Raw genomic sequence first — 26,776 nt, 5'->3', positions numbered from 1 at the left:
ACACACACACACACACACACACACACACACACACACACACACACACACACACACACACACACACACACACACACACACACCTCATTCACAAGCCGTGCTTGATAATGTTTGTTTGCTTAGATTAGTTTATAATAGTTATTTGTTTGATTAAGTTCATTGATTTTGGATTGATGTTGCTTTGTTTAAATAAATTCTGTTATAATTTAAGAGAGCAGTTGTTTGTGATTACTGGTGTATTTGCATTGTGATATAAGCTGGGTGCGAAGGCTTTGTGTACGGATTCACGCCTTCAATTTATTAAATATAGTTATTAATTATTAATAATATTAGTAATTAAATAACTAATCTGAGACTGATTTGAGTGATATTTTGGTTATATTTCCCTGAGTACAGGGTGGTGCCCCAAAATGAGATTAAACATAGTTTGATGATATTTTATTTATATTATTAATAATTAAGTATAATTATTAAAGAATATAACCAAAGTTGACTTGATACAACCCCAACACGATTATTATCCTTTTGACATTTCTCCTTCATAACAATCTGTTCCGATTCTTTTCTGTCGACTCCCACTTCAAACTAAGTTATAGTTTAAAGAAACCGGAGAACTGACACATCTATTATTTACATATTCTGTATTTTTATAAATGCTGCAGTGTCACAAAGGTTGGAAATTGGAGCGTTAAACTCAAACTGAAGAGTGATCGTAGCGGAGAAAAGGGGTTTTAGCCTCTGTTAGATTATGTGAGAGCCCTCCTCCCAAACTCCCAGTGGGAACATATTCCGAAGGATGGGAGCTCAGTAAGCAAAAGCGCAATCCTGCAGGAACATTTGGAAAGGCAGCACCAAGTCCAAAGCTGCAGCTTCAGGTTCATTGAATGTTGGCATGGGTGCAATTCCTTGAGTGCTAGTTATTGACGTCATTATTCAGGTAATGTTTACCTCTTGTGTGCTGCACAGGTTTTGTTTTAGGCAACAGTAGTTCAACTGAGATAGCGTTACATGCACCATGTCAGCAGTGCGACAACCCCTCCCTCTTCGCTCCCACTCTGCTCGCCTGTCTGCATGCTTGCTTGCCTCTCAGTTCTGTCTGCTCTTTCAGGTGCTTGGATTTGGCGTGTGGGGGTAGCTGGGGGGGTCGTCAGCTGTTATCCACTTAGCTGATTTGGGCTTTCAGACAGGCATTGCCTGAGAGAGATCCTTACTCTCTCCCAGCTTGGCCTAGTGTTGTCACCTCAGCCTTTTCCTTTGTGTGGTCTGCTGCACATCACATTTCTCTCTCAAACACACATTTCACATTCCATCAATTATTCATTCACAAGGTAATGAGAGTAATCAAATATTTAAATTACTGAAAATACTCATCCCTAAGTAAATGTAGAACATCTCTGTACCCAAACTGTCAACATCCCCGTGTCTGTCAGCTGATGACTTACTGTCCGTCTCGCAGGCTGCTGTACCGTCGTTCGGACAGAAGCGCGTCTCCACCTTCCTGCGGCCGATCTGGAGCTCGTGGGGATCAGACAGGTGGGCTCGGCACATGTAGCGCATCCTCTGCTCCTGACGAGCTCCCCCCTGAGTGACATTGACCGGCATCCAGGGGGTCCAAGGTGTGTTTCTCTTCACCTCTGGACACGCCTCCAGGTTACAGGCCTTGTACTCCTGAATGACAAAGTGACAGTCAGTCTCAATAAAAATAATACTAAATGTGTTTTGTTTAAAATATATATATGTATTATTAAAAAAAAAAAGTTGTCATTGCTTTTTGCAAACTGACTTTTCCCTTGGGCAGTACTTCAGAAAAGGACCGCAAAGAGTTAAAATTAGAGGCGCAGGTGGTGAAGGAGTATGCCTGCCCCAATGTTTGGAAGCTATAGTCCTCCAGGCGTGCGGACCGGGTTTGAATTCCGATCAGCTTTATTTATAGACATTTTTTTAAAAACAAGCAGTGTGTACAGTCCACACAAAAAATGGTGGTTCTAAATAAATAACAAATAATAGTAAAAAAGAGAACAAGATAAAACCGTAAAAAGACACAAGGGCAAGGACGCAGGATCACAGCGCTTCTCATTCAGAGTTATATAACAAGCAGAAGTGTTCCTTTGTGTTCAGACTGAACCTGTTCCATTTTTCTCAGTTAAAACTAAGGTGTGTCCCCCCTGAGACTGTCTGTCATCCAACGGTGACAAAATCAACCCTTGTGAAAAAAATAAATGTGACATCTTGTTTTTGACGCCGTCGACATTTTACAGACATTTTCTGTTGACGTGCTGTCAGTGTTCTAACTGCAGCGGAGTCTTTCAAGGTCAGGAGAGAAAAATCGAGAAAAAAACAAAAAAAAACACGTCTGTATTTATATCTGTTGTTTTCATCACCTTATCACCTCTACAATGGTTTTGCCCTCGCCTCATCGTAGTTAATTTCCGATCGACTTCTAACACACAGAAGATCACCACGTACAGGTTGACATTGTCCGGAAAAATAAAATACTGAAAAGGTTTGTGTCTGTTTCTAAAAGTATTTTCACTCTTTCTTGTCTGCTTTTATAGGAGAAAGGTTGTGCTAAGGATGACAGATGTTCTATAATGTCTACTCTTAAAGTCTTTTTTTAAAATGTACCACATTGAAATCTAAAGAAAAGCTACTTGATTTATGATTTTTGGGTGGCACCTGTGGCGGAATATCAGATTTCAAGTGGAACCAAGGCCACCGACGCCATCCCCCTGGATCCACCCAGCCAACATTACCTGAGCCCACCCACTTCATATGATAGCACAATATTAGCCAGTTGTTTCCACACACCCCAACTTGATGACATGAACGTATATCAAGCCAACCATTAAGGCATGAGAATTCAATTCAACGATTGGTTTACATAATGCAACAGAAGGAGCATCTTGTTGACACCTCTACTATTTATCTGTATGTTTGTATGTGTGTGTTTTAACGTTTCCTACCAGTGCACATCCTGGGCAGCTGTTTCCATTCTCACACGTTCTGACCCTGGAGTGGACACCTCCCCCGCACTCTGTGCTACACTTTGTCCAGGAGCCCCACGGGGACCAGAAGATGGGCTGAGGACAGGGCACTCCTTCATTGCAGAACCTGCGGAGAGGGCAGCGATGTGAGGTGGAGGATTTTAAGAGGGTGGTTGTTATGAAAATACAGTAGCAGTCATAAAGATTTCAGACTTGGACGTCAGGTCGATGGGAGATACTTTAAGATGGATTTTCAAATGTTCTGCAGTGAGATTTAGAGCAAAAAATATTCCAGTTTAAAGTTCTGACTTGGTTCAATAATCAAACTCACTTTGGAGACCTAAAATCAGCTCTGGCATCAGCAGAGACGTGGCTGAGTTAACATAAATCAAACATGTGCTGCATCACATCATAGCAGTTAAAGGTTGGAATCAGAGAGACACATTTATCATTTCCACCATGTCTGCGTGATTTTTTTTTTTTTTTAGCACTAATGGTCTCAGTGGGAGATGACATTCAAGCCTGAGTTCATTATTTGATTGGAAAGATGCACTTGATCATTGTAGTCTTCTGTTTGTCAGAGTTTGGATTAATCAAAGTTACTTTATCAAGACATCAGGTGATCTCAGCTCTCTTTTTAGCCGTTTGACTTTTGGGCTTTATTCTTGTACAGCACCTTGCAACATGAGTTTAGAAAAGTGCTCTAAAAATAAAGGTAATTATCAATTATTATAAATATCATTACCTCTCGTCCCTGCTTGGCCCAACACACACGCGACCACCGTGTCGGGGGGAGGGGTTGTTACAGGAACGCTGGCGCAGCTCAAAGCCTGTACCACAGGTTGTGCTGCACTGTCCCCATGACGACCAGGGCGTCCAGCCTCCATTTCTATGGCAACAGACAAATGAAGGGGGAAAAATTTTTTATTTCACGGGAGGTTTTCTACTGCTTAATGGAAAAAAAGAAACCACATTTTATCTTTGTCTGATCGTTAGTCAGATTCGGAGCTTCTGGAAACAGAAATGCAAACACGCACAGACAGCTCCCTCTGTCAAGGAAACATGCATTCAATTCGCCTAAGTGCTTTGTTCCTGGGTAGCACTTCTCATGATTTAATTGCCACTTTCTGTAAAAGCACAATTCAATTTCCACACCAAGGATTGAATCTGGCACTGTTATCCAGTAGGATGAAGGTGTCTGAGCTCTTTGTCTGGAGCTCTGTTCCCTGCAGCACTGTGATTGGCCAATTCCCCTGCAGACCGAGGCGCTAAGAGGTGTCATAAGGAGGACCAGAATGTCGTCTACATTTTCTAATAAGATTCCTCACGTTCATGATCTTTCTCATGTCCTGTCAGGGTGTAAATTGTGCCCCCGAGGTGGGAGCTTCAAAGTCTGTCATTTCAGAGCTGCTACAATAGCAGAGTTAAGGAAAAAAGATGTAAGAGTTCTCCAGGTCCTGGACTATAACCTTTTCAAGATGACAAGTGTATATTCATAGCTTAATGATAATTTGAACTTGACTATGTCCAATGTACTCAGTCAGGACACTTTAAAAGTCCTCCCCCCAAACCTTAATTTGTACCATCTTTTTAAGAAAGCCCCCTGAAGACATGGAGAAATATGTAAGGCAAAGTAATGCATGATGAGAGCGACATCTACATTATAACGAAGAGATGCAGATGAAAAAAACAGTCAATGAATACATTTCAAGTCCAGTGACGGTGTAGAAACAAAATGTAACAGAGGGAAGGAGCAGGAGATACAAAGGTTGATTAAAGTGACTTCTTTGTATTTTGGTTCGGACTTGAGGTAAACGTGCTTCTTCCTAAAGATCGAAGGGAAATCTTGGGTTTGCATTCTTCAAATATATCAGATATTTAGTTAGACAAGAAGATGCTTAGAAATGTGTAAGTCCACACTGTAGTGCACTGGGAGCAGAAGAAGAAGAAGTACTTGTAACACTTTGTAATACTTAATAAAAGTAAGATCTGGATACTGCTTTGATCTGATGTAGAGAATTGACAAATATATTTCAAACTTTGTCATTACTGCCTGAAGTTATGTTATACAGCCGGGGTATAAAATGTCTTTTTTCTTGTTAGCATGAACAATAACGTGCATGCCCTTCTTTATTCCATTGATTGAAAACATCTCTCAGACAGTGCATTTGTTCGTTATATTGAAGGTATCTCAGTATAATTCACTTGAATATCAATTCTATTAGTTTAACCTTTCTTTAACAAGGAAATCCAGTGAGGTCATTTCCAGAGAACAACAGGCTGAGACAGTACATACACTGTACAGTATCATTACTGATGTGTCATCTGTTTGTTTTTTTTACCCACCTTGAGCAGTTGGAGACTTCAATTGTGGGGCCCACACAGTTTTTGCCCCCGCATCGAGGGGTGGGACTGTCACAAGACCTGGAGCGGCACAAACATGAGCTCACACCATCCACACCGTCGTCATTGTTGCAGGGTTGCCACGGTGCCCATGGCCCAAAGCCCCCATTGGTTGTTTGGTTCCGCAGCTGTCCAAAAAAAACCAAATAAAAAACCACCAGTTCCCGATGTGAGCAGGTCAGCAAATATCAGCCTTGGTTATTAAAACCATCTAATGCACAAGTGTCAAAACTTTTCAGTGCATGTTGAAAATGAGTTTCAGAGTTCAGGAAATATTCTACTAGATGGGACTTTTCCTTTTTAGGCTGCAGTTGCAGTTTTTTAAGGTGACATTTTTGTCTGCATTTCACCTTCAGCTTTATTCATCCAGGTGATATCAGTGCAACCTAATCAATCAGCCCCATAGGTCCTCCCGTCTTTGTCTTTTACACCCACATCAATTCCTGTTTTGCACGATAACACTATGACAGATACTGGCACAGAAAATGCTGCAGAGTCATGTTACTCCTACCGGGCACACAGTGATGTTCTGCTTCCACTGGCTCATGTTGGAGCTGTCCTCCAGAGTGGTGCATCTGCGCTGCCTGAAGTCCCAGCCACAGTACGGGTCCCTCGCCTCCAAACACAACCTGCAGAGGACAGAAGAGAAAGGAAGGAGAGAGGAGGACTGTCAGCAGAGAGAGTAGCGTGCTACTGAAACTGCACGTCATTTACGAAAAACAGTAAAATGTATGAGCAAACAATATTGGACATCTGTATTTTCTGAACATGTTTAAATGACTTTAAAATAGGGAAAAATGGAATTGAAGAGGATTGATTTCTATTGGTTCATGTCTTATGCTAAATCATATTTCGCTTTGATTTCATAGCATAAAGTTTACTTCAGAGATTTTCTACATATTCTAGACATCACATATTGCACCTAAAAGTGCCACCTCTGATTCTTTCCACGATCGATTATTGGGCCTTACGCACATACTCACAAGTTTTATATATTTTTTATTTTGTAAGGAGCTACAGCACTTTCAAGGGTCTTTTTTTTGTTTGTCTGTTTTTTTCCAAACCAATATCAACCCTCAGTATTAATGTCACAACATTTGGGGATTTGCTACCCACAGTGTTGTGCTCTGTGGTGACCATGGCCATCAAGTGACGAATCAATATGATATGAGGGTGTAGAGATTGATAACTTAAAGATGCTGTGCTAAGTCCAGTCAGGTAAAGAACCAGGGCACAGCTGTGACTTTAGCTGTGTCTGAACCTTTCTCTGACTTACTGTAGCAAACATGCGCTATGACTGACTCTGTAAGATGACAGACATCAGACGTCAGGTGCTTCTTTTCCTCCCTTTGCTTTCCCACAAACAACTTTATTCACGGTACATCACCCAAACAGTGATTAAATATTTGTAAGCTCCTCCAGTAAAACAGAGGCTTAATGACGGCTAATTAAATCTAAAGCTGTTAATGACGAGGCTTAGCCGCCAGAGCTGATCTGGATGCCTCAGGAACGCAGCATAAAGGCAGCGAGTGAATAGCTCCTCTCTCTCAAAGACTCCACTTCCTGCATCATATCCTCTCCTCCGTATCCCCTTCTCTCTCTCTCTCTCTCTCTTCAACTCTCCTCCCTCACTCTCCTAGCTGCATTGTAGATCCCCTTCCTCCTCCAGGCTAAAGGAGAGATCCTTGTTGTTTTGTTTTTCTCTCCTGGCACAGACCCTCGTTGTTTATTTGAAGGGGCCTGCAGTAGTTTAGCCTGGAGGTTGAGGAATCTCCAAGTGTTGATACAACTCAATGTGCCAGGTCTGGGGCTCCGCGGTGAACCCGGGTCGGCTTAGATCCAATAAAGATGTTACTGCATAGCCAGCATATCAGAGGTGACCCCGCATGAGGGGAAAGGAGAGAGAGAGAGAGACAGAGAGGGAGGTGCGGTGTTCTCTTGTGATCTGCAGCACAGCTCGGCGACTTCCTTCATGAGCGTGACGCTTTCACTGCTAACCTTCTTGTGTGCCGTTTTAATTAAGCAACACTATTACAGGGACGCCCGAAAGCAATCTTCAATACGGATGAAACAATAATCATAATGAGGTCGGCCAAATATTCACAGTTCAGTGAACCTAATAGTTCATTTAAAAAGCGTGGAGGGAGGGGCGTGGTGCCATTTTGGCTCAAGGTCGGCTACTTTGTTTCCGTGATGGCTTTGATGCGTGGCTCTGCACCGTCATCTTGGCTGAGGGAATCTCATTTGGCCTTTTTTGATTACTTCCACACTCACCTCCAATACACACACACACACACGATTACAGAGATCAGCTAAGCGGAACAATTAATGTGTGCATATTTCAAGGATGGAATAAGTGATCATTTGTGAACAGGAGAGGTGGGAGAGATTTAGGGCCTAATTAGTTCTGGATAGAGTGCCAAGAGGCATGCTGGGAGGCTTCTGACCTCAGGGACAGAGCAATTTATTTCTGAATTCACCTGTTTGCATTTATTTAGAGAACATCCTACTCGAAATGTAATAAAAGCTCCTAAGACTGGAAGAATATTTCATTTGGAAATAAATGCTGACAAATAGCTAGCAGTGCAGGTGAGGATGTGGGGGGACTGACTCCTGTGAGGGATAAGATATTTATACTGATGAAGGTACCTGGGTACGCTCACAAGACACACAAGATGTTCTCACATACTCAATGCTGAAAATGTCTAGAAAACTTCAGGAAGGCTGCCCCTAAAACAGCCGGGGAGCGGGGGCAACAAAACTGAAGTGCTGGACAAAGCAACACAGTCAACTGTGATGACAGATGTTTTTCTTTTATATCAATCCTACGTGCAGTTTCAACATTATAATATCAACAGAAGAGTGTGCTGGTGAACAGGAAACAAAATGAAGTTTTTATTATGTGCACACAGATTGCCCTGATCGTGCAGAATACAGTCCATATAGACCGTGTTCCAGTTGTAGGAGATAAACGTCATCAACCCCTTTCACTCGCTCGTGGTGAATATCCTTAAAGGTCCCATATTACGCTTTTTCTGGTTGTATATGCTCTTTAGTGTGTTTTCAAAGTGTCCTGTGCATGTTTAGGCACATCTATGTGCAAAAATTCAAAGTCCGCGGAAACGCGGCTTCTCCTACGTCCTCCTGTTAGCTGTAGCATTAGCTGCATGTAACGCTCGGTTCTAGCCCCCCTCGATAAAGATTTGTCAGTGCGGCGTCATTGTCAGTGTGAGATCACTGATCTAAGCCCATTGGCTCGTTGTGGCAAGCCCTGCAGCTCATGTTGAAATTTCCGAGAAGCGTGCTGAGCAATTGACCAATAACGACAGAGCGGATCGGCAGACCAATCAGAGCAGACTTGGCAAACGTGGGGTCTAACAGTGTGGGCTCAACAGAGTGTAGCTGACGGACTCAGAGCGTAGAGGGAGCAAGGAGGAGCAGTACATGAAAACAGACACTTTTTTTCGGACTTTAGCTATTGTGAACGTACAAAAGTAGATACATAGATTAAATATACAAACCCCAAAAAGGGCAGAATATGGGCTCTTTAATATTTCCTGCTGTGTTATGACATTGGTTCACCCCAACTTGGCATGGGAAATTTACTGAGGGGATGGCAGGAAAAACTGTACAGTAGGTAAAGTTGAAGTGAAAAAGTCGGCTGGTTGCATTTACATCATGAAGCCCACCCAGGAGAGATTTCAGGAGTTGTGTGAAAGCATCAACTGATGCTGAAAACAAATTTAAAAAACGTTAATTCTTCCTTTGTATTGCTGATTATCTCCACCTATTACAATAAGCTGCCAAATCTAAACCCTGTGCTAGAGTTCAGTTTATGGCCAAAAGTGTGTGGACAAAGTCAGAGGTGGTCAGAACAATGGGCGAGCAGCATCTTATTCTAAAGGCAGCCCTGACCAGCAGCTTTAAATCAACTCAAACCTTCCAGCAGTAGAACATATCAGCTGCAGCTTATTCATTTTGATTCTTAATGCAAGATGAAGACAGGCCTCTAGTTTTTGTTTTTTAAAGCAGATATTTGTGGTTTAAAGGGAAGCTACTGAAGGACGCAGCACAACAAACAAATATTCTGTATTATATCTTTGGCATCATCATTTAGCTGTTATTGTAAGGTACAATACATATTGCATATTCTGTTCATAACAAAGACCTACATTCATTTCCTTTATACTCACACATATTGCATACATGGCTTTTCCCACTAGTATAATATGTGGAATTGGGACATCGCAGAGGTTTGCAGCATCAGTATTTTCTCCAATAATTTCTTTCACTGGAGGCCATTTAATAAACGAGGATTTACTGTTGGGGGGGGGGGGGGGGGGGAGGGGGGAGATGAAAAGGCGAACCAAGGCGTTTATCTCCCACTGACCTTTCTGCAGTTGTATAAAACACCAGCCAAGCGTTCTTGGTGCCTTTTTGTCCTGACGGCTCACCATTTTTTTTAAAAACAGGACCTCAGTAAAAGTCAATTAGAGGCAGTGTGGGTGGAGGGGGGGGGGGGGGGGGGGGCTGTGTGATGGGAATAGAAAAGCTAATTTCTGTTACAGGCAGTGCAGAAAGATGCCAACCTGAACAGGAGGCTGAGTCTGCAAACACACAAGAATGTGAGGCGTCTCGATGCAAAAGAGAGGATGAGTGTGAGTGAACGAGTTTACATAATCTAATCTGTTTTCTGACTAGTTCTCCGCCTGTGTACACCGTAAGGGGGCGGGGTCTTTGTTCTGTGGGTGTGCCGCCATGTGTGAGAGCATCGCTTTGACAACTTTGCAGGTCACCGGCTGATATTTAATTCAGCAGCCTGCATGCCTGGTGGCAGACTTTATCAAAACATAGAAGGCATGAAATGTGGCCTGTTAAATTTTAAACAGATCAAGCTGCAAAAACCCAGCCGCCTATATAACAATATGTCTGGACGAGTGGCATCAGGAGATAAATCTGCCGGATATTCTCCGTGGGGGTGTAATTGGCAACTTCAATCGTTTGTGAACGCTGTAAAAATCACTGTCGCCTTTTTATTACCGGCCCTTTAACAGCAAGACATAAAAACAATAGTTCACCTTGCCTTTAAAAGCCGGCCGTCGATGTATAATTGCAAATATGATCACCAGAGCTGATAAATTATGGATTGGAAACAGCCATTATTAGCTGTAGCACTGACACTCTGAGCATACGTTAACAAAGCTGTCTGCAGGGTCCGACTCAGTTTAACATATGAGTGCATACGCCGGACCCTCTCCATCTCTACACAAGCTTTGTCATTTCTTGCAGCAACTCTCGAGACACCACCGCTGACAGGCCCTCGCTCCTCATCCTCCCTCCAGGGGAGAGAGCTCGGCCCCCGGGGCTCCCCCCCCACCCTCCCTCCCGCTGCGCTGGGCCGAGGTGGCCATTTAGGAAGTCTGCTCATGATGAATGGGAAACACAGAGGACTCCTGCTAGCATTCAGCGCTAATACAGCCAATTAGGCCCAGTGGGAGCCAGGCTGAAGACTGATGGTGCCGGCTCCCAAAAAAATCAGGAAACAATAGAAAGATGGCTGTCGGCCAAAAACTGCCTGCTGTTCTCTGCGTACAGTTTTAGCCGCTGGTGAATCAAATGAAGCTGCTTCGTCACAGAGAAACAATTGGGAGGCAAAGACAAAACCGAACGGAATGAAGGACATGGAAATATAACAATACTCACAGGGAAGGTAATAAATAACAGTTAAAGGTGATAGATGGAGGATAATGAGAGACATGGAAATGGAGGCAGCAACGCAGTGATGGAGAACATGTGTAAGTAGAGATAAAAGATTAAAAGAAGCAAATGAAGTGTAGCTGGAGGCAGCCCAGCACTATAGTTACTTAGAAGTTGTACTTGGAGTCAAACAGCATCTTATCAAGGTAGTCCATTGTTCTGAATCCAGAATCCACTTCTGCCATCCTGGCATGAATGCAGTGGGCTGGAGCCGACCCCTGGTGCCTTTAGCCAACAGGCAGGTTACAATCCAACAAAAGGGGCAGCCATTCACAAACAACACCATACCTACAGTATCGGCGTTTTGAAGCCACCTGTTGATCTCCATGTTTTCATCAAGATACCAGAACGACCAGCGGCAGGCAAAAAACATGCAAACTCTTGCAGGCTTGAATTAAAAACGTTCTTGCAGTGAATGCATGGTAGCACTATGCCTAATTCCTTCTTGTTTTTATTTTCCTTTAGACAGCATTTGTTTACATCTTAGAAGTTGTGAAAAACACAAGGAGTCAATGCAGATTTGTTTTCACTGTTATCAGGTGGCCCAGGTTCGAGTCCGACCTGTGGCTCCTTTCCTGCATGTCGTTCCCAGCTCTCTCTCTCTCCCTGATTTCTGACTCTATCCACCGTTTCTCCAGTAAAGGCACAAAAATGTACTTCTTTCTGTCTGTTTTCCAAATGAGCTATGCAATATGGTTTATTTAAATTGTTTTCAGTAGCCCTTCATCTTTTCTCTGAGACGGTGTAAGACTCCCACTCTGCCGACATTTTCTCTCATGAAAACAAATGGTGATTTCTTCTGCTCAATAAAACACCCCTAGTCTGAATCAGCAGTTACTGGCTTGCCAGCATTAAATTGATGCAACACGACAGATAAAAATCGGCTACTGCCCTCGGTGCATGCCACATTATTTGTGGATGAGCCGGTACGCGTTAAGAGGGGCGATATTGGCATATGCCAATGTTAGACCATCAAGTATTCCTAGCCAAAACTAATTGCTCTTTTATTTTATTCTAACAAAAAAAAAAAAAAAATCTGTGGAGTGGAGTCATGCCATTATTCTTAACATGCAATCTCTGGTAGAATACTCTAGCTATAGCTAATGTAATCAGTGACCAGTGACACTACTGCCTCTAGAAGTGTCAATGAATGGAGTCTAAAGCAGGATGAAAACATTGAGCCTGAATGTGTCATACATTGCTGATTGCTTCCAGAGAACATTTCTAATAAGATATTCACTAAGCAGTGAGCTTAAGGTATCGTAGCTTTGTTTTTGTTTTTTTTTATCTACAGCCATTCCCCTTTAAAGGAAACATAGTAGTTTGACTTTGCAGCATCTGGGGATTTAATAGGTGGAAAGCTGGAGGTTACAGCATTGCGCAGCATCAAATCAAGGCGGAAAGAAAGAGGAGGATGAGAATGCAAGACAGACGGAGATGGAGAGGGAGAGAGAAAGGGACAGAGAGCAAAAATGATTACCGAGAGCTGCAGCCAGAACAAAGCCTGTAATAAAAGTAACAGCATTCTGGAGCAGTAATAAATACATCCAATGTGTGAACACCACCATCTCTCTCTCTCTCTCTCTCTCTCTCTCTTTCTCCTTCAGTCCTTGGCTGCTGAAGTGTCCCTCTGATTGGTCATACAGACTTAGCAGCAGTGAGCTCCGGAGGCCTTCTGAAAGGCCGGCGGCCACAGCCAGCAGTAAATTGGGTTTGCTGGGGACGAGCCTGTAAGCTTCCCTCATACTGAGACAGACTGGGAAGTCCTCGTATAGGGGGTCCCTATAGGGGCCGATGCTAAATTAAAATGAAAAGGTGCACTTAAAAATGTCTAAAACATTGGTAATAACAAGCAGCATCAAATAAACACAGACTGTGGCAGAGATGCTAATGGTCAGTGGTTTTCCTCAATGGCCGCTTAGTGGTTTCCTGATGTTGTTTTAAACTCCTGCTGCAGGCGGGCTGAGCTGTCTTGGCCTTGGACTGCTACTGGGTCACTTTTAATCACACACACACACACAACCTTGAACACATTTCACACACACTCACACACACACATCAATTCGATCCAAAACTCCCTCAAGCGTAAATGTAACTATCACCAACAGGACAATTGTAGCTCCTGTAATAAAACTTAATGTTTATGTAAGCAGATGTGTGTGCAGCGGCTTGGCTGCAGGAATAGAGTCGCTACAGAAACCCTGATTTGTTCCGTTTCATCCTCCTCATCATTATCCTTCTCATTTATTCAGCGCTTCCTCCTTTGCTTCCTGCTTGTAGTTATTTTTGTTTCCATATTTTTTCTCATCGTTTCTCTCTCATGCTCTTTCCTCTTTCTCCCTAACTGCGGAAAACAGTCTAAAAAAAAAGCTTGATGGTCTTGACACCTTCAGTTCTGACAAATGCGTATACCGAATCAGGCAACACAGAAGTTCTGTTACCATCAAAGCTGGCTTTTTTACTACTTCTTTTTTACATTTCTGAATAGAAACTTCCTCAACTATGCTGCATGGTTTACCTTTCTTCCCTCAGTGAAAAGAGATTAAAAAAAAATGCACTGATGAATGCAACAAAGCAGCTAAGCTAGCATGCTGCACCAGCAAAAACAAATCACTCCACTAACATAGCAAGATAGAGAGATAGAGACCCGGTGGAGGACAGAGCAGCGCTGTTAGCCAGAGTTGCCAATTGACCAGGTCAAATATAATTACCACAGATAGAGGACAAACACACACACACTCACACATACACTCACAATGGCACAGAAGCTGCAGAATTTGTTTACGAGCTATCACTAATAGCCTACAAATTAGTGGCTATTGGAATGACTTAGCAGTGCTACAAAAAAATTGCATGATTATAGTGAAATTATTATACTCTCTGGGTAGCAAGACCTTCCAGAGTTTCCAATAAACATAAATAAATTAAGGAAACATTAAAAGCACTTTCACATTATTGATTTTTCAGGCTAAATTAACGACTAAAAACAACAACAAACATTGAAGCAAACATAATGCAGCTGGAAGAGAAAGCTGGAAGATTCGGCATTATCACAATGTTTAAGCAAATATACACAGATGAACACATGAAATATTCTGCATAACAACTAGCATACAGCCACAGTCGATCCATTTTTAAATGACCAGTGGCATATTTTATTACACAGCACACAAGTTATTACTTGTCCATTTATCAGGTCTCTCCTCGCAGTACTCTTAATCCTGCTGTTTTTCTTTCACTGTTTAAAATAATTTGTACGAGTGCAGCATGTGTGGCTGCAGACGAGCAACTGTCAGCTATGACACCGTTCAGCTGACATGAATGTGACGCTGTATTTGCAAAGGACGACCACACAATGAAGAGGAGATGAGGAAAATGTCTGTTTGAGGAAGCAGTGCAATGACAAGCGGTGTGTTCAGACAAAGTTAGTGCTCATGATGGATTTATGGTCTTTGTATTATTATATAACAAAAGTATTTCACCTGCTCTTTGTAAAGTGTCCCGAGATAACATTTGTTTTATTTGATTACATTTCAATGTGAGTGTGGCTGTCTCTGCATGAACGGAAAAAGCGGTGTAAATAATGGATGGATGGTAGTTCATACTTACTCACACAGGGAACCAATACTAACAACCATACTCTCTCATATTCTTCTCTTTGGACCTATTTTCCTCCCCTGGTACCTATCATTAACACCTACATTCATCTAAAGAAAAAGGGAGTCTAATGTTACACTTCTGTTTTGGTTTTTGTAAGACAGTGATTAGAACAAGAAAACTGACCAATATTTGCAACACAAGCCGACTCTGTGAAGTTTGAATGAATCCCATGTGTTCCCTAATTGTTCAACAGTTGTCGAGTCTGTTGAAACCTATTAAAGAAAACAACTTAACAGCGTAATTGTCTAACTGCTTCTGCTGTGAGAATGGGTTTCTGATTGTAAGTAGTGCATGCAAGATTTAAACAAGTTCTCACAAAGTGGGAATTTTCTGCTTCTGGTTTCTGCTGGTTTATAACAACAACAAAAAAAGAAAATCCTTTGAGTTTTAATCATTAATCTGCCAAAAAAAGCTTTGACTCTAGAATACTTGTGATAGGACATTTTGACCGCAAGTCAGATGAATGTGAATGTAAATATAAGCTGAAGTTCTTCATGCATTTATTCACTACTACTCTCCCTTTTTTTCCTTAATCTCAAATTTAACGTCACCCGTCTGCCCTTTTCTCCTTTCTTGAGTCCCTCCTGACGAGTTCAGGTGTCAAATTGACTGACAGGTTGACATCTGTGGTCTTCTGCAGCCCAGCCTGCCTTTCGGCTGCAGCGCATTTGAAAGACTGTGCGAGTGAGCGAGCCACAGAGGTGAGTCGAATATTGCAGACTAGATTAAAGATGGCCTGTCCTACCTCACCCCTCCTCCCCCCACCTTTCAGGTGCCCTTGGAGCACTCACTCCTTTATCGTTTCATCCCATTGTGTCTGAAATAAGTCGGTAGCTGGCCGCTTGGTTTTCTCTCTCTGTCTGTATTTCTCAGTCTTCCTGTTCTTTCCTTTGTCTCTCTCTCTCATCTCACCCACGTCTTATTAAATGCAATAGTTTCCCTTCCCAATGTGTGTGTGTGTGTGTGTGTGTGTGTGTGTGTGTGTGTGTGTGTGTCTGCTCCCATGTGTCTAGGAGTTTGGATTTACTAGAAATAGAGAGCTGACTCATCAGGCAGCACGCATATGAGAAGTCGTCCAAGCACCAACCCACACACAAATCACACTGAGTAGACTGCCTTCCTACCCTCCACACACACACACACAGACAAAAATATTAAGATATTTGTATGCTAAGATGAAGTTGACTTTGAAGGACCTAGGTGGCCGGAAGAGGATCCTGATTCTGAGCACTGATGAGATACTGAAGGTTGGAGAAACAGCCGGTGAGCTTTCCTCCCCTCACACCCCCGAGAGACTCCGATTTTCACATGAATAACACTGAGGCTCGAGATGGAGGAGCAAAAGGCCTCTCTCTCTCTCTCTCTCTCTCTCTCTATCTGTGCCTTTGTAGCTTGCTGCTACACACATCCATGCCTTCAGAGAAACTTCTCTGGCAAGTGTGTGAGGTAGCCCGACACACACTTTCAGTTCATCCCTCTGATTCAGACACAAACAGAAGCCAGAGCAGCACTTTTCTTTTGTATAATGCAAAACGTCATGACTGGAAAAAAGTCAGGCACAACAATTAATTTCCCCATCTAGTGAGAAGATACAGCCTGGTTAATTTGTCTGGTTCCATATAAGGTCTCTAATGATTATAGGCAAGGTCTATGAGAAATTAATCATAGTGGAGGACAGATAATTACCCTCAAAGAGGACCAACAGGTAAAGATTAATCCACCGCAAAAAGCATTAAATGCAGAATTGAATATACATAGCTTGTATTGCACAGATGATTTTAGGGGGTGACGACTCCTGTCTCTTGTTTGGCTTTGGTTTAATGCCAAGAGAGAACAGATAGAATGGCACCCAACCAAGGTCCATACTGTATGAGAACTGAACCAGGGACGTCACAATCCCAGATGCATCATTAAAGCAAGACCAGGTCCATTTATTCTACATATCCAAATTGAAGCAAGTTGCTGCCCTGAGCAGTTCTGAGCAAAGAGCCAGCATTGTTCAGACTTTGATTGAACATAACCTGTGTTCAAACATTTACCTTTGGAGACTGTTGTTACGCTTTATTTGTTCGTTTGTAACGGAAGCTGGCAGTTAGGTGATAAAATACACTGAGGTTGTCTTAGACAGACCGTAGTGTTTCTATGGATGGTAAATGAAATGCACTTACGTAGCACTTTTCTAGTTTTACCGCCACTCAAAGCAATTCACAGGACATGTCAGCGTCACTCTTTCACACTTTAGTCCACTGATGGCAGAGGCTGCTATGCAAAAATCAGTAATGCCAATCGATGCCGATCCACACACATTTATCAGCTGATGGCTTTGGCTTCTGAAGCTATTTCAGGTTCAGTTTCTGTCCAATGTCTTCCCCAAAAACTTCAACATGCATGTTAGAACTGCTTATATACTTAAGAGCCGCTCTGAGCAACAGCCAACCCCGATCTTCAATCCAATTATTTCATTTATTGGTACTTTTTAAAAAAAAAAATGAAAATGAAAAATCGACCTTGTTCATTGACTCTTAAAAACGACATTGTACAAGTTAAATGTAATGAATGTAAGTCCTGGGTTATATTTTCCTCAATAAAGTGGGTTTATTTTGTACTCACGTCTCAGTTTTGTAGGTGGAGCACCTCTCCAGTGGGATCTTCAGCACCCTGTCATTGAGCCCAACAAAGAGAGACCTGTCGCTGTGCAGGATCTGCAGGCTCAAGATTGGTTCTCGCACCCCTGATGGGAGGAGCTCCATCTCCTCCAGGTAACATCCCTGTAGGTTCTTGTTGGGCGTAGCCAGTGCCTTTAAGATGGTGCCATATTCTGATTGGATAAGGAGAAGAAGACATATCAAAAATAGTCATCTCCTGTATGCAGAAAAATCAATATCCCTGCTGTATCCGAGTTCATTTCTCCTCGTTGACCCACCTGTGCTGATGTACATGACGTGGTAGAGGGAGTCCATGCCCTGAACAATGTCCACGACCAGGTTGGAAAACCGGACGTCATCTTGCATGACCAGAGGATCGACAGACTCCGGCTGGACCACATCATTCATCAGGTAGAGCCGCTGGGCGTCCTGCAGACTGCGCTCCGTCAAACCCTCATTTGGACCTTCGTCTTCTATCGTTCCACACTGAAAACAAGGGATAAAGGAGAGAGGGATGTGATTAGTGATGCGTGGAGGATGTGAAAGTGTGGTGTGGACAGAGGAAAATGTGACACAGAAAGAAACACCGAACAAATGAAAGTACCTCACAGGCCCAGTCACGAGCTTCACTAGATCAATACAAGTTCTGGATCCTGTATCAATCCTTAATTCTATTCTCAGTGATTGCAACTTTTTCTGGGGGAGCAAGAATACAATGTGATAATGATGTGACTGCAACAATTTATTGAGAAACTGCAGGAGAATGAATATGAAATGACAGCCTGCACAAGGCTTTGTTTGAGCGGCAGAGCTCAGCTGTGTGTTTCAGCTTCTGCTCTTTCTTTGGGAGTTGAAATGAGCGATTGATTTGCTGGTGGATCCATTTTTTGGGCGACAGAGCAGTAGATGGTTTTAGAGCAACGATTTTTCAATTTAAGAAAGTATCTGACATCTAAGAAACTCAATTTCTATAGTATTGTATAAAGTTATTTGCACTTGTTTTGTTATATTTGTGAAATAATGATCAGTCCTTTCGGGCTGGTTTGCAACCAAAAATGTTATTGCAGTAGTTTTTTAAGAGTTTTAAGAGTACAGCAATGTACTTTATAACCAGTGTTGTGTTATTTAGTGATCATCATACCAATTGGCACATTCCAGAGGGTATACATATAAGTTGAAGAATCTGCAGGAACATGAAAACATCTGCTCTTTGCCATTGGTGCCCATAGCCCCTAACCCATGCTGTCAGCCAGAAGTGAAGCTGAATGCTTTCATGTTACCTTTTCTCTCTGCTGGATTGAGTTTCTTGGGTAACGTAAGTGCCTGAAACCATTCAGAGTAGCGCTGCCAGCAAGCACTCGACACCAAATGGTTTAAGATACTGGATTAGAGACAAGTTTTGTTAAGATTGTTTTGGTGAATATCCAACGAGAATTTTCTCAGGAGTTCTACACCCTGTCGCAAAAGACATGTTTTGGAAATCAAAGTGATTTCCGCTGTACTTACAAGGATATTAGTTTGTTTGGATTGGGGCTTGATTTGACTCTGTTCTGAATCTCATCATCCACAGCCATTAGTACAAATTGGCAAGCTTAGTTTCAGCTGGAACTGAGCGACTTATTGTGATGATTAGATGCATTTATGTTCCATTTTTGTGATACCGTTTAAACTAAGTGTGTGGAGGTGATCCGTATAGTGTAAACAAATGAGCAGTTTTCGGTGGGATGTCGTATGAAAACATTATTTTCTTAGCTAATGAAATGGCTCTGAATGTGGTAGACGGCATATTGGATAGCTTTCTTGTGTTCATAAAAAGCTAATCATCTCCTAGCTGTAGCTTCATGTTTTAAGTTTAAAAAAGTAGTATGGATTGTATCTAACTCCATACGACAGAGAGGGGAATGAGCTGAACTTTGGCAAATTGATGAATGAAAGAGACTAACATGGACTGATGTAGCTGGCAATAGAATTGTTTTAATGTGTTTAGACTAACCTGGAAGTTGTGGATGGGGTTGGGTGTGGGAAGCCAGGTGGAGCGAGGGTTCTCCTGGGAGCGGAAGGGCCCGTTGAAGGCCTGGGTGATGGCGCTCAGGTTGAAGGCACACACTGCAGAGGCTGCTATGCTGTTGCTTTATGAGGAGATCCGACGGGAGAGACGAGACAGCGGAGGGGAAGATAACAAGAAGAAAAGAGAGGGCAGGAAGAGATGGAGAGGAAGATATTAATTCAACAATAATATATTCATAACAGTTTACATGTTGGCAGTAAAGCTGTATCAGAAATCAGCAGTGACCAGCTGTGTAATAAAGCTGTTTTGTAATGTGTTCCATCCTCTTAATGGAAGTCCTATCATTTATACACGCACTAAACAGGTGCTACGTGGCGGCCTCGCTTTGGCTGCAGGCTAAGCTATGATATCAATGCTGCACAGAGAATGGGGACAGTATTAAGCCGAGGATACAGGAGGCAGGTGCACAGATTATGAGCAAACACACACACACACACACACACACACACACACACAAAACCCCACACAGCTGCCTCACTGGTGTCACACACGAGAGTAAACCCTGACTAAACTGGCAGTGTGAGTAAAGTTATTACCGTGACGCTCTCAGGCCGTAATGTGCTGCAAGGTAATGAGTTTCTTAACTGTCTGCTACTGCTGACTGTTTTCTTCCTTATTTCCTGTACACCCAGCACAACAATTTGACTTTTTAGTACCCAATGAACAGCCTGCTGCCTCGGCATGGATGTGGGATTCTGATAAGCCATCAGTTAGAAGATGGTGAGATATTAGAGTGAGAGAGAGACAGAGACAAAGATGGAGAAAAATATTATCAACCAGAGAGAGAGAGAGAAAGAACAACTATATTTAATGGAACATGATGCTTTATGAGATGTGTCAGTACCTTGGAACAACTGAATCAGTAAAGACTGCTACCTGCTACCAAAAAAGAAGAAGAAGCTTCGGTCCAGACATTTTGGCTGCTTTCCCCTCAGGCTCCTTAAGTATTTCTTTCTTAGTATATGATGTCTTAAAAAGTTTTACTTTTACTTGTGAGAGGTCTCAAACTTTAGATGGCACCTTTTTTTTTTTTTTTTTTTTTTTTTTATGGATTTGCTAATTCAGGTGACAATTCATGATATTTATGACACATTTAAAACAGAGTAGACGTATGCATTCACAAACTTCCAATAGAAAAACAGAATGAGAAGAAGATGGGGAAATGCAGATTCAAGGACATTTGGCTTCGAGATAAAGAAAAAAAAGGGAATGGTTGGCAGGGTCAAGAAACAGTTTTTAAACGTGAGACATAGAGAATCAAAGCCGTTGACTCCCATATGAAATCTGGTACACATTTTTATTTGTTTGAGGGGTATTAAGGTGTCTTAAGTTTGATTTGAAAAGTGTTCAGCAACTCTGTTCTAAGAGATAAAGAAAAAGACAAAGAAATAATCTGTACACTTTCTGGGTATATCAGAATATCTTCTGGGCCTTTTTCATGTTGTCAAAAATGTAAAACAAACACATAAATCTTGTGATGATTTGACACCTGTTGATTTTTTTTGTATTACTTAAGGCAATTCATCATATTTATGTAGCGTTTCTGGCATCACAGATCCCATCATGCTTTGGACATTGCAAATAGAAATTGAGGTTTTGCCATGAAGGCAGGGAATCAGCTGTGCACTGCACCTGTGCTCCACTTTCTTTTCCCCTCGAAATGCTTTTATTTGGAGAAAAAGCTACACCATGAGCATTCCTGCTGGTTTAGCTCCTTACAGGTTTTGTTCTGCATGTATTCTGTAATAGACAGAAATCACTGGATAGCTTTTGAAACAGAAGAGGGTTGTCTTTCATGAGGTTGGAGCTCCTGATTTTATGATTTAATCAGAGATGATTTATAGATGGGTGTTCATCTGGACCTTACTGTGCAACCATCCATCCATTATCTATATCGCTTTCCCCGTTAGGGGTTGCAGGGGGCTGGAGCCAATCCCAGCTGTCATTGGGGCGATGCGGACTAGACTGTTCACCAGTCAATCACAGTGCTGACATATAGAGACAGACAACCAGCCCTGACTCACATTCACTCCTGCGGGCAATTTAGAGTCGCCAATTAACCTAACGAGCATGTCTTTGGACTGTGGATGGAGGCCGGAGTACCTGGAAAGAACCCACACAAACTCCACACAGAGAGGCTCCTGTCCGACTGGGATTTGAACCAGAACCAGGAACCTCCTTGCTTTGAGACAACAGCGCTAACCACTGCACCCACCATGCAGCCCTCTACTGTACACCTACTATCTATCTTTACCTGCATCAAATAATAAAACTTTTTTGCAGGAGTATGCGCCAATGATTTCCATCAAAAGACTTGTGTGCCTAATAGATCGCAGTTTTACCCTTAAGATATATTTTAAACATACTTCTAATCATTTGCAGAGCCTTCTGTGATTTCTGCTGTATCGTCCTTGCTTTAAAATCCAGCTCAGGATTTTGAGAAAACGTATAAATGATGTCATTGCCACTGGGAGGCAAAGAGCTCCGCAGCTCCAAATGAGCTCTGGTAAAACAACGAGGGAGGCCAAAGCAGGTGGCTCACTGACTGACTGACTCACAAGACGCCGAGGAGAACAGCCTCTGGACTTCAGTAAAAAAAGGAACTTTTTTTTTCCTCTTTTCAATAGCTCCAGTGGAGAAAAGAACGACAGAGAGAGAGAGAGTGTAAATCAGAGAGGGAGTGCTGTGGTGAACCAGCAGTAACCAAATCCCAACCAGAGGAAACCACAGGCAAACGAGCTGCAGCAAGTGAGCAGCAGCCACAATGGTTTAACACACTGTGACATTGTAGGAAGTTGAACTGTGGGTTTGTGGTTTTCCTGCAGCTACAACTCGCATAAAAGCCAGATTACTTCTAGATTATTTGAGTTTTATTCTGACAGTACGTCAGGAGAACAGAGTGAAAGGGGAAAGCACTGAGAGGAATACGGGCTATCCCACTAATGGAAGCAGCTCATATGTCTTGAGTCCGCTTAAAAGCCCGGGAAAGTGAAGGGAAGCTGTTTGACATCTGCCGTGCTGTTTGCCGCTGCCGCTGCTCTCCGAGACCCAGTACCATGATGATCACTTTCATTATGAGTGAGTCATCTTTATCCCAACAGCCTGACCCTGCCACTGTTTGTCCTATGAAATACTTCTTGATTTCCTGTCTTGTTTCACAGATCTCATATGTGCAATCTCACCTTTTTTTCTCTCCTGTGCTGGGAGCTAATTTGTTCAAGCTCTTTTATCATATTTTTCATTTCCTTATAAATGCTACGCAGAAGCAGATAAGCAGTTACTGCTTACTCATGAATGCAGCTTTATATTACCACAATGTGTTTTTATGTAAGGCTCTGAACATGACACATTACATTTGGCTATGTTATTTAATATTTCTGTATTCTTTGTTCAAAGGCTGGGGATATTGTTAGCAAATCCACTGAAAAAAAACCAAATACTGTATAAAGATGGACAATAACATGTCGCCTTAATTGAAGCCAAAATGATTAGAGATCCCCCTGCTGACTGGATGAAGTCTAGGTCCTAAACCCCCACCGACAGATAGGATATGACTCAAACTTTAAAATGTAACTACACATCAAATAAATTGTTCTCAAACCCAGATTATGTTGGTGTTCAAGTTCTCTTTTTAATGAGATTTTAATTTAATTTTAATCAGTTACTTGATGCTATTCTTAGCTTCCAGTCACATGATTGGCGTGGAGGCCTGGAGGGCAAAAAGAGCTTGAGAAAGTGGCGGCCATCATTGATCACTGGAGCTGCAGCACGGGCTTGGGGACTTTCCATCTCTTCAAAATGAAGCATTTTTCATCACACGGCAACCGCAGGAACACGGAGATATTAAGTTAAACTGCGAGCTTTGGGCGCTTTTAACCCTTATACAACATTTGTGACACCTTTTCAATCACTAAAAACAGCTTAGTCCTTGTATGCACCAAATCAACATCGTAGAGAAGAAACAGCGAGAGGAAACATAACAAACACAGATTCATTGAACTACTGACTACACAGTCTATGGAACAGACAGAATCCAATTTTGAGTATATCTAAAGTCTGACAAATAATATTTATTTCTGCTTTGATGGCTTTTGTCGTCTCTCAGGATTTATCGACAGTAAAAAAAGACATCCCTCATTCTTTAAGCAGGTTTGATACCCAGGATGCATCACTGCAGACGTCAGGAGAGTTTTTCACTCAAGCTACGAGATGTACTCGTCTCAGATCAGCCCAGACATGCGAGAACATGTAATAAACTCCTCACTCCGCCTGGATGTTTGTGTCTGTCTGAGCTACAATCAGGACAGATCAGCACACCAGAGAGTCTGTTTGTATTAGTAGCTGATGCGTATCTTATTCAATAACCTAATCTTTATAGACTGGATAGTTCTTACTCTATGTTTTAGACCAGATGTCCAGATTTTTTTAATTTATTGTTAAAGACAGAGAGAGTTTATTGATATTCAAACTAAAAGCCATTCATTCTTCTGAATACCTCTTCAGCAGCTCTGACCCCTAAAAGTCCTGAATCTGCATTTCCAAGAAAACTTCCTGACAAAACAAAATCAAGCAATTAATGTAGAGAGATTCATCCCAATACTTTCAAGAATGAGAAGCAAATGTTGATGACCATTATAATGAAGCTCTGTGTATTTTGAGGGAGGAGAGGCTTAGGCAGAGGCGGCAGCACAACATTTTTACATTTAGCTAAATTGCTAAAATTGTCTCATTCAGCGGTAAGTAAACACTAAATTGTGACTATTTTACTACTCACAACGGCCAACGACAAACTCACAGTATAAACTCTGTCATCTGTGACACGCTTTGAGTGTGGGCTAGTGCACGCACGCGGTAGAGAACGAGCAGGGAGACAGGGAGGCGTGTGATTGGTTCATCAGATTGGTACCTCGTGGCAGACATTGGTGGAAGTTTTTACAGGCTTACACCGGCTACAGGTGACGGATTTTCTTCGTTCCTTTTTCAGAGCACATGAGTTATTAATGCCTCTCAGGACCTAAAGACAATTTCAACCAAAATCTTAAAGAGTGTATACGGAGAACATTACCAACCCTGCCATTAGCCTTTTAGTGTATGTGCCTAACCTCATTTTATGTGGAAAAAAAAAAGAGCTCAAACGACATTAAGGCCAATGTTTCACCCTCAGTGAATACCTGCAGCGCAGCAGAAAAAGGAAAAAGGGCCCACTCAGCAGAGCTGCATGACTGCGGGGACCACAGATTGAACCAAGGCTGCCAAGATTATCCGTACATATTTTTATACCGCACAACAATACGCCAGCAAATGCAACAGCTTTGGCCCCAAACAGTCACTTATCAGTAGCAGACCGAGTCAGCAACACCCACACCGAGCAAGAGAGCAACACTTCAGGTACAATAGCCTGCACAGATATACATGTGTTGGATTTCAGATATTATAAAAGAGCTCACCATTCATTAGGGATGATGCCATTTTTTAAAAACATTTAGCGGGGGAAATGTTTGGCTTTGGTTGCTTTTTGAATTGGAGCTTTATTTGACGTATTCCTCAAGTGTTTACTAATCACATACAAACTGAAGCTAAGCGAGGGAAACCCAAACAGAATGCAAAAAAGTGGGTGCAGTTTAAAGAATTACTGAGAAAGGAATGATGAAAAAAAAAAATACTGAGGCAAAAGCAGCAAAAACCTGTCAGACTGTATTCAGATCAGGCCCAGAATTCTACTCGGGGACAGCAGTTCATTTCAAGGTAGAGACGATGTTAGTAAGCTGATATGACGGGAAGAGAACGTTGAGTTAAAATCAGAAATATTATGCAGTTATGAGGCTCGCTTCACGTTGCTGCCCAGCATATCATTTATCACCCGTGTCAGGTCTGACCTCACTTCCAGTCAGTCAGGTATTTTCCATGGGGTGTTTAGGAGAGAGGTGTTCTGTGCACATGTCAGCTAGCACATAATCAGTGTTGTTTTTCATGCATGTCAAACCCAACTTCAGTGACTATAAAGACCTTTACAGCAAAAACCTGTGTTTATTTAGCGTCTCAGCCCGACACCATGTTTCAGTAAGCCTATTTCTCTTGGTTCATTTTTTTTTCTTATCTTTTTTTTTCTTTTACTTCAGCCAGTCATTAAGGAGCGATATCACCTCTCTTACCTCATTTTTCTGTTGGCATGAAAGCAAACATTTTCCTCAGAGGGAAAGCCATGTTTTTCATCATGATCAAAGTAATATGATGAGATCAGAGTTGTTGTTTTTTTTTCAGAAAGATGACTTAAGGCTCTGTATTTTCCATCAAATTTGTTTCTAATATGGTGGAACGGCTTCAAAACGAATTAGTGGAAATTGAAAAAAACTAAAACAAATGTCAGATTGTTGCACTCTTCATCCAGCAGTGAGTGAAAAGCTATGTTGAGGTCACAGTGTTTGTAGACTTTACACTCATTTCTGGCTTTTTTTTTAAACTACCAAATGCAATGCTAAAATGCCTTCTAAATAGTCAAGGGAATTGAGCTTGTATAGCGCTTTTCTAGTCTTCTGACATGTCCGCATGTCACACCTACACATTCACACACTGATGGCAGAGGATGCTAGTGACCATCAGTATTAGCTAATTCAGCGGGAGCAATTCGGGGTTAAGTGTCTTGCTCAAGGACACATCAGACGTGTTGCTGCAGGAGCTGGAGCTCGAACCCCCATCCTTCCAGTTGAGACGCTGAGCCACAGCCGCCCCTTCTAGAAAAGGCTCTACACACACACTGGACAACTCAAAGTAGACACTAAGTTTTCCTAGCATGACTCCCGTTCAGCTGCCTGGAAGCTCTGATAAGAGGAAAAAGCAGCGAGTCCTCACCTCATGAGAAGGTGGAATCAGCAATTATTTAGTCGTTTTGCCTCTCAGATAATAAACACAATCATAATCGTCATTCATTATCAATAAGTGGGCCATTTGTTTTTAGCACTCGTCCTTATCCCGCCCCCTTCCTCTCAGATATGAGACCCTCTAAGAACTGCTGAAGTGGAGGGGTCACGCAAGTCACCCAGAAACAGATGAGGATGCTCATAATTAGTAACAGCAGTTCTGACACCTTGAGTGGGAGAATCTGTGCCGCTCTGGACCACGACAGAGGGACTCTGCCAATAAGAGCGCACAGTTAATTAAAAGACCTGGCCGTGCTCTGAGGTCCTGAGTGTCTGTATTCGGATGGAATGCTAAAACCGGATTCCACAGCTTCATGGCTCTGATGGCTGCTGCATCACTTAAAT

At 42.2% G+C, this 26,776-nt stretch overlaps 1 protein-coding gene across 7 annotated transcripts in view; it reads right to left on the bottom strand.

Moving 5' to 3' along the window:
- Nucleotides 1-26,776, bottom strand: part of sema5ba (sema domain, seven thrombospondin repeats (type 1 and type 1-like), transmembrane domain (TM) and short cytoplasmic domain, (semaphorin) 5Ba) — a 184,093-nt gene that overhangs the window by 18,467 nt on the left and 138,850 nt on the right. For all 7 annotated transcript variants that reach the window (XM_061053111.1, XM_061053109.1, XM_061053107.1 and 4 more), the window contains 8 exons: nt 19,440-19,575; nt 17,725-17,932; nt 17,412-17,619; nt 5,896-6,013; nt 5,328-5,512; nt 3,727-3,870; nt 2,961-3,108; nt 1,440-1,665 (listed from right to left, as the gene is read on the bottom strand). In XM_061053111.1, the coding sequence (XP_060909094.1) occupies nt 1,440-1,665; nt 2,961-3,108; nt 3,727-3,870; nt 5,328-5,512; nt 5,896-6,013; nt 17,412-17,619; nt 17,725-17,932; nt 19,440-19,575 (1,373 nt within the window). The remainder of the gene's footprint in view (nt 1-1,439; nt 1,666-2,960; nt 3,109-3,726; nt 3,871-5,327; nt 5,513-5,895; nt 6,014-17,411; nt 17,620-17,724; nt 17,933-19,439; nt 19,576-26,776) is intronic.

The sequence above is a fragment of the Labrus mixtus genome, chromosome 13 (genome assembly GCF_963584025.1).
Source record: "Labrus mixtus chromosome 13, fLabMix1.1, whole genome shotgun sequence".
In the NCBI taxonomy this organism is placed as follows: domain Eukaryota; kingdom Metazoa; phylum Chordata; class Actinopteri; order Labriformes; family Labridae; genus Labrus; species Labrus mixtus.
This window is presented reverse-complemented; position numbering and strand designations above follow the sequence as displayed.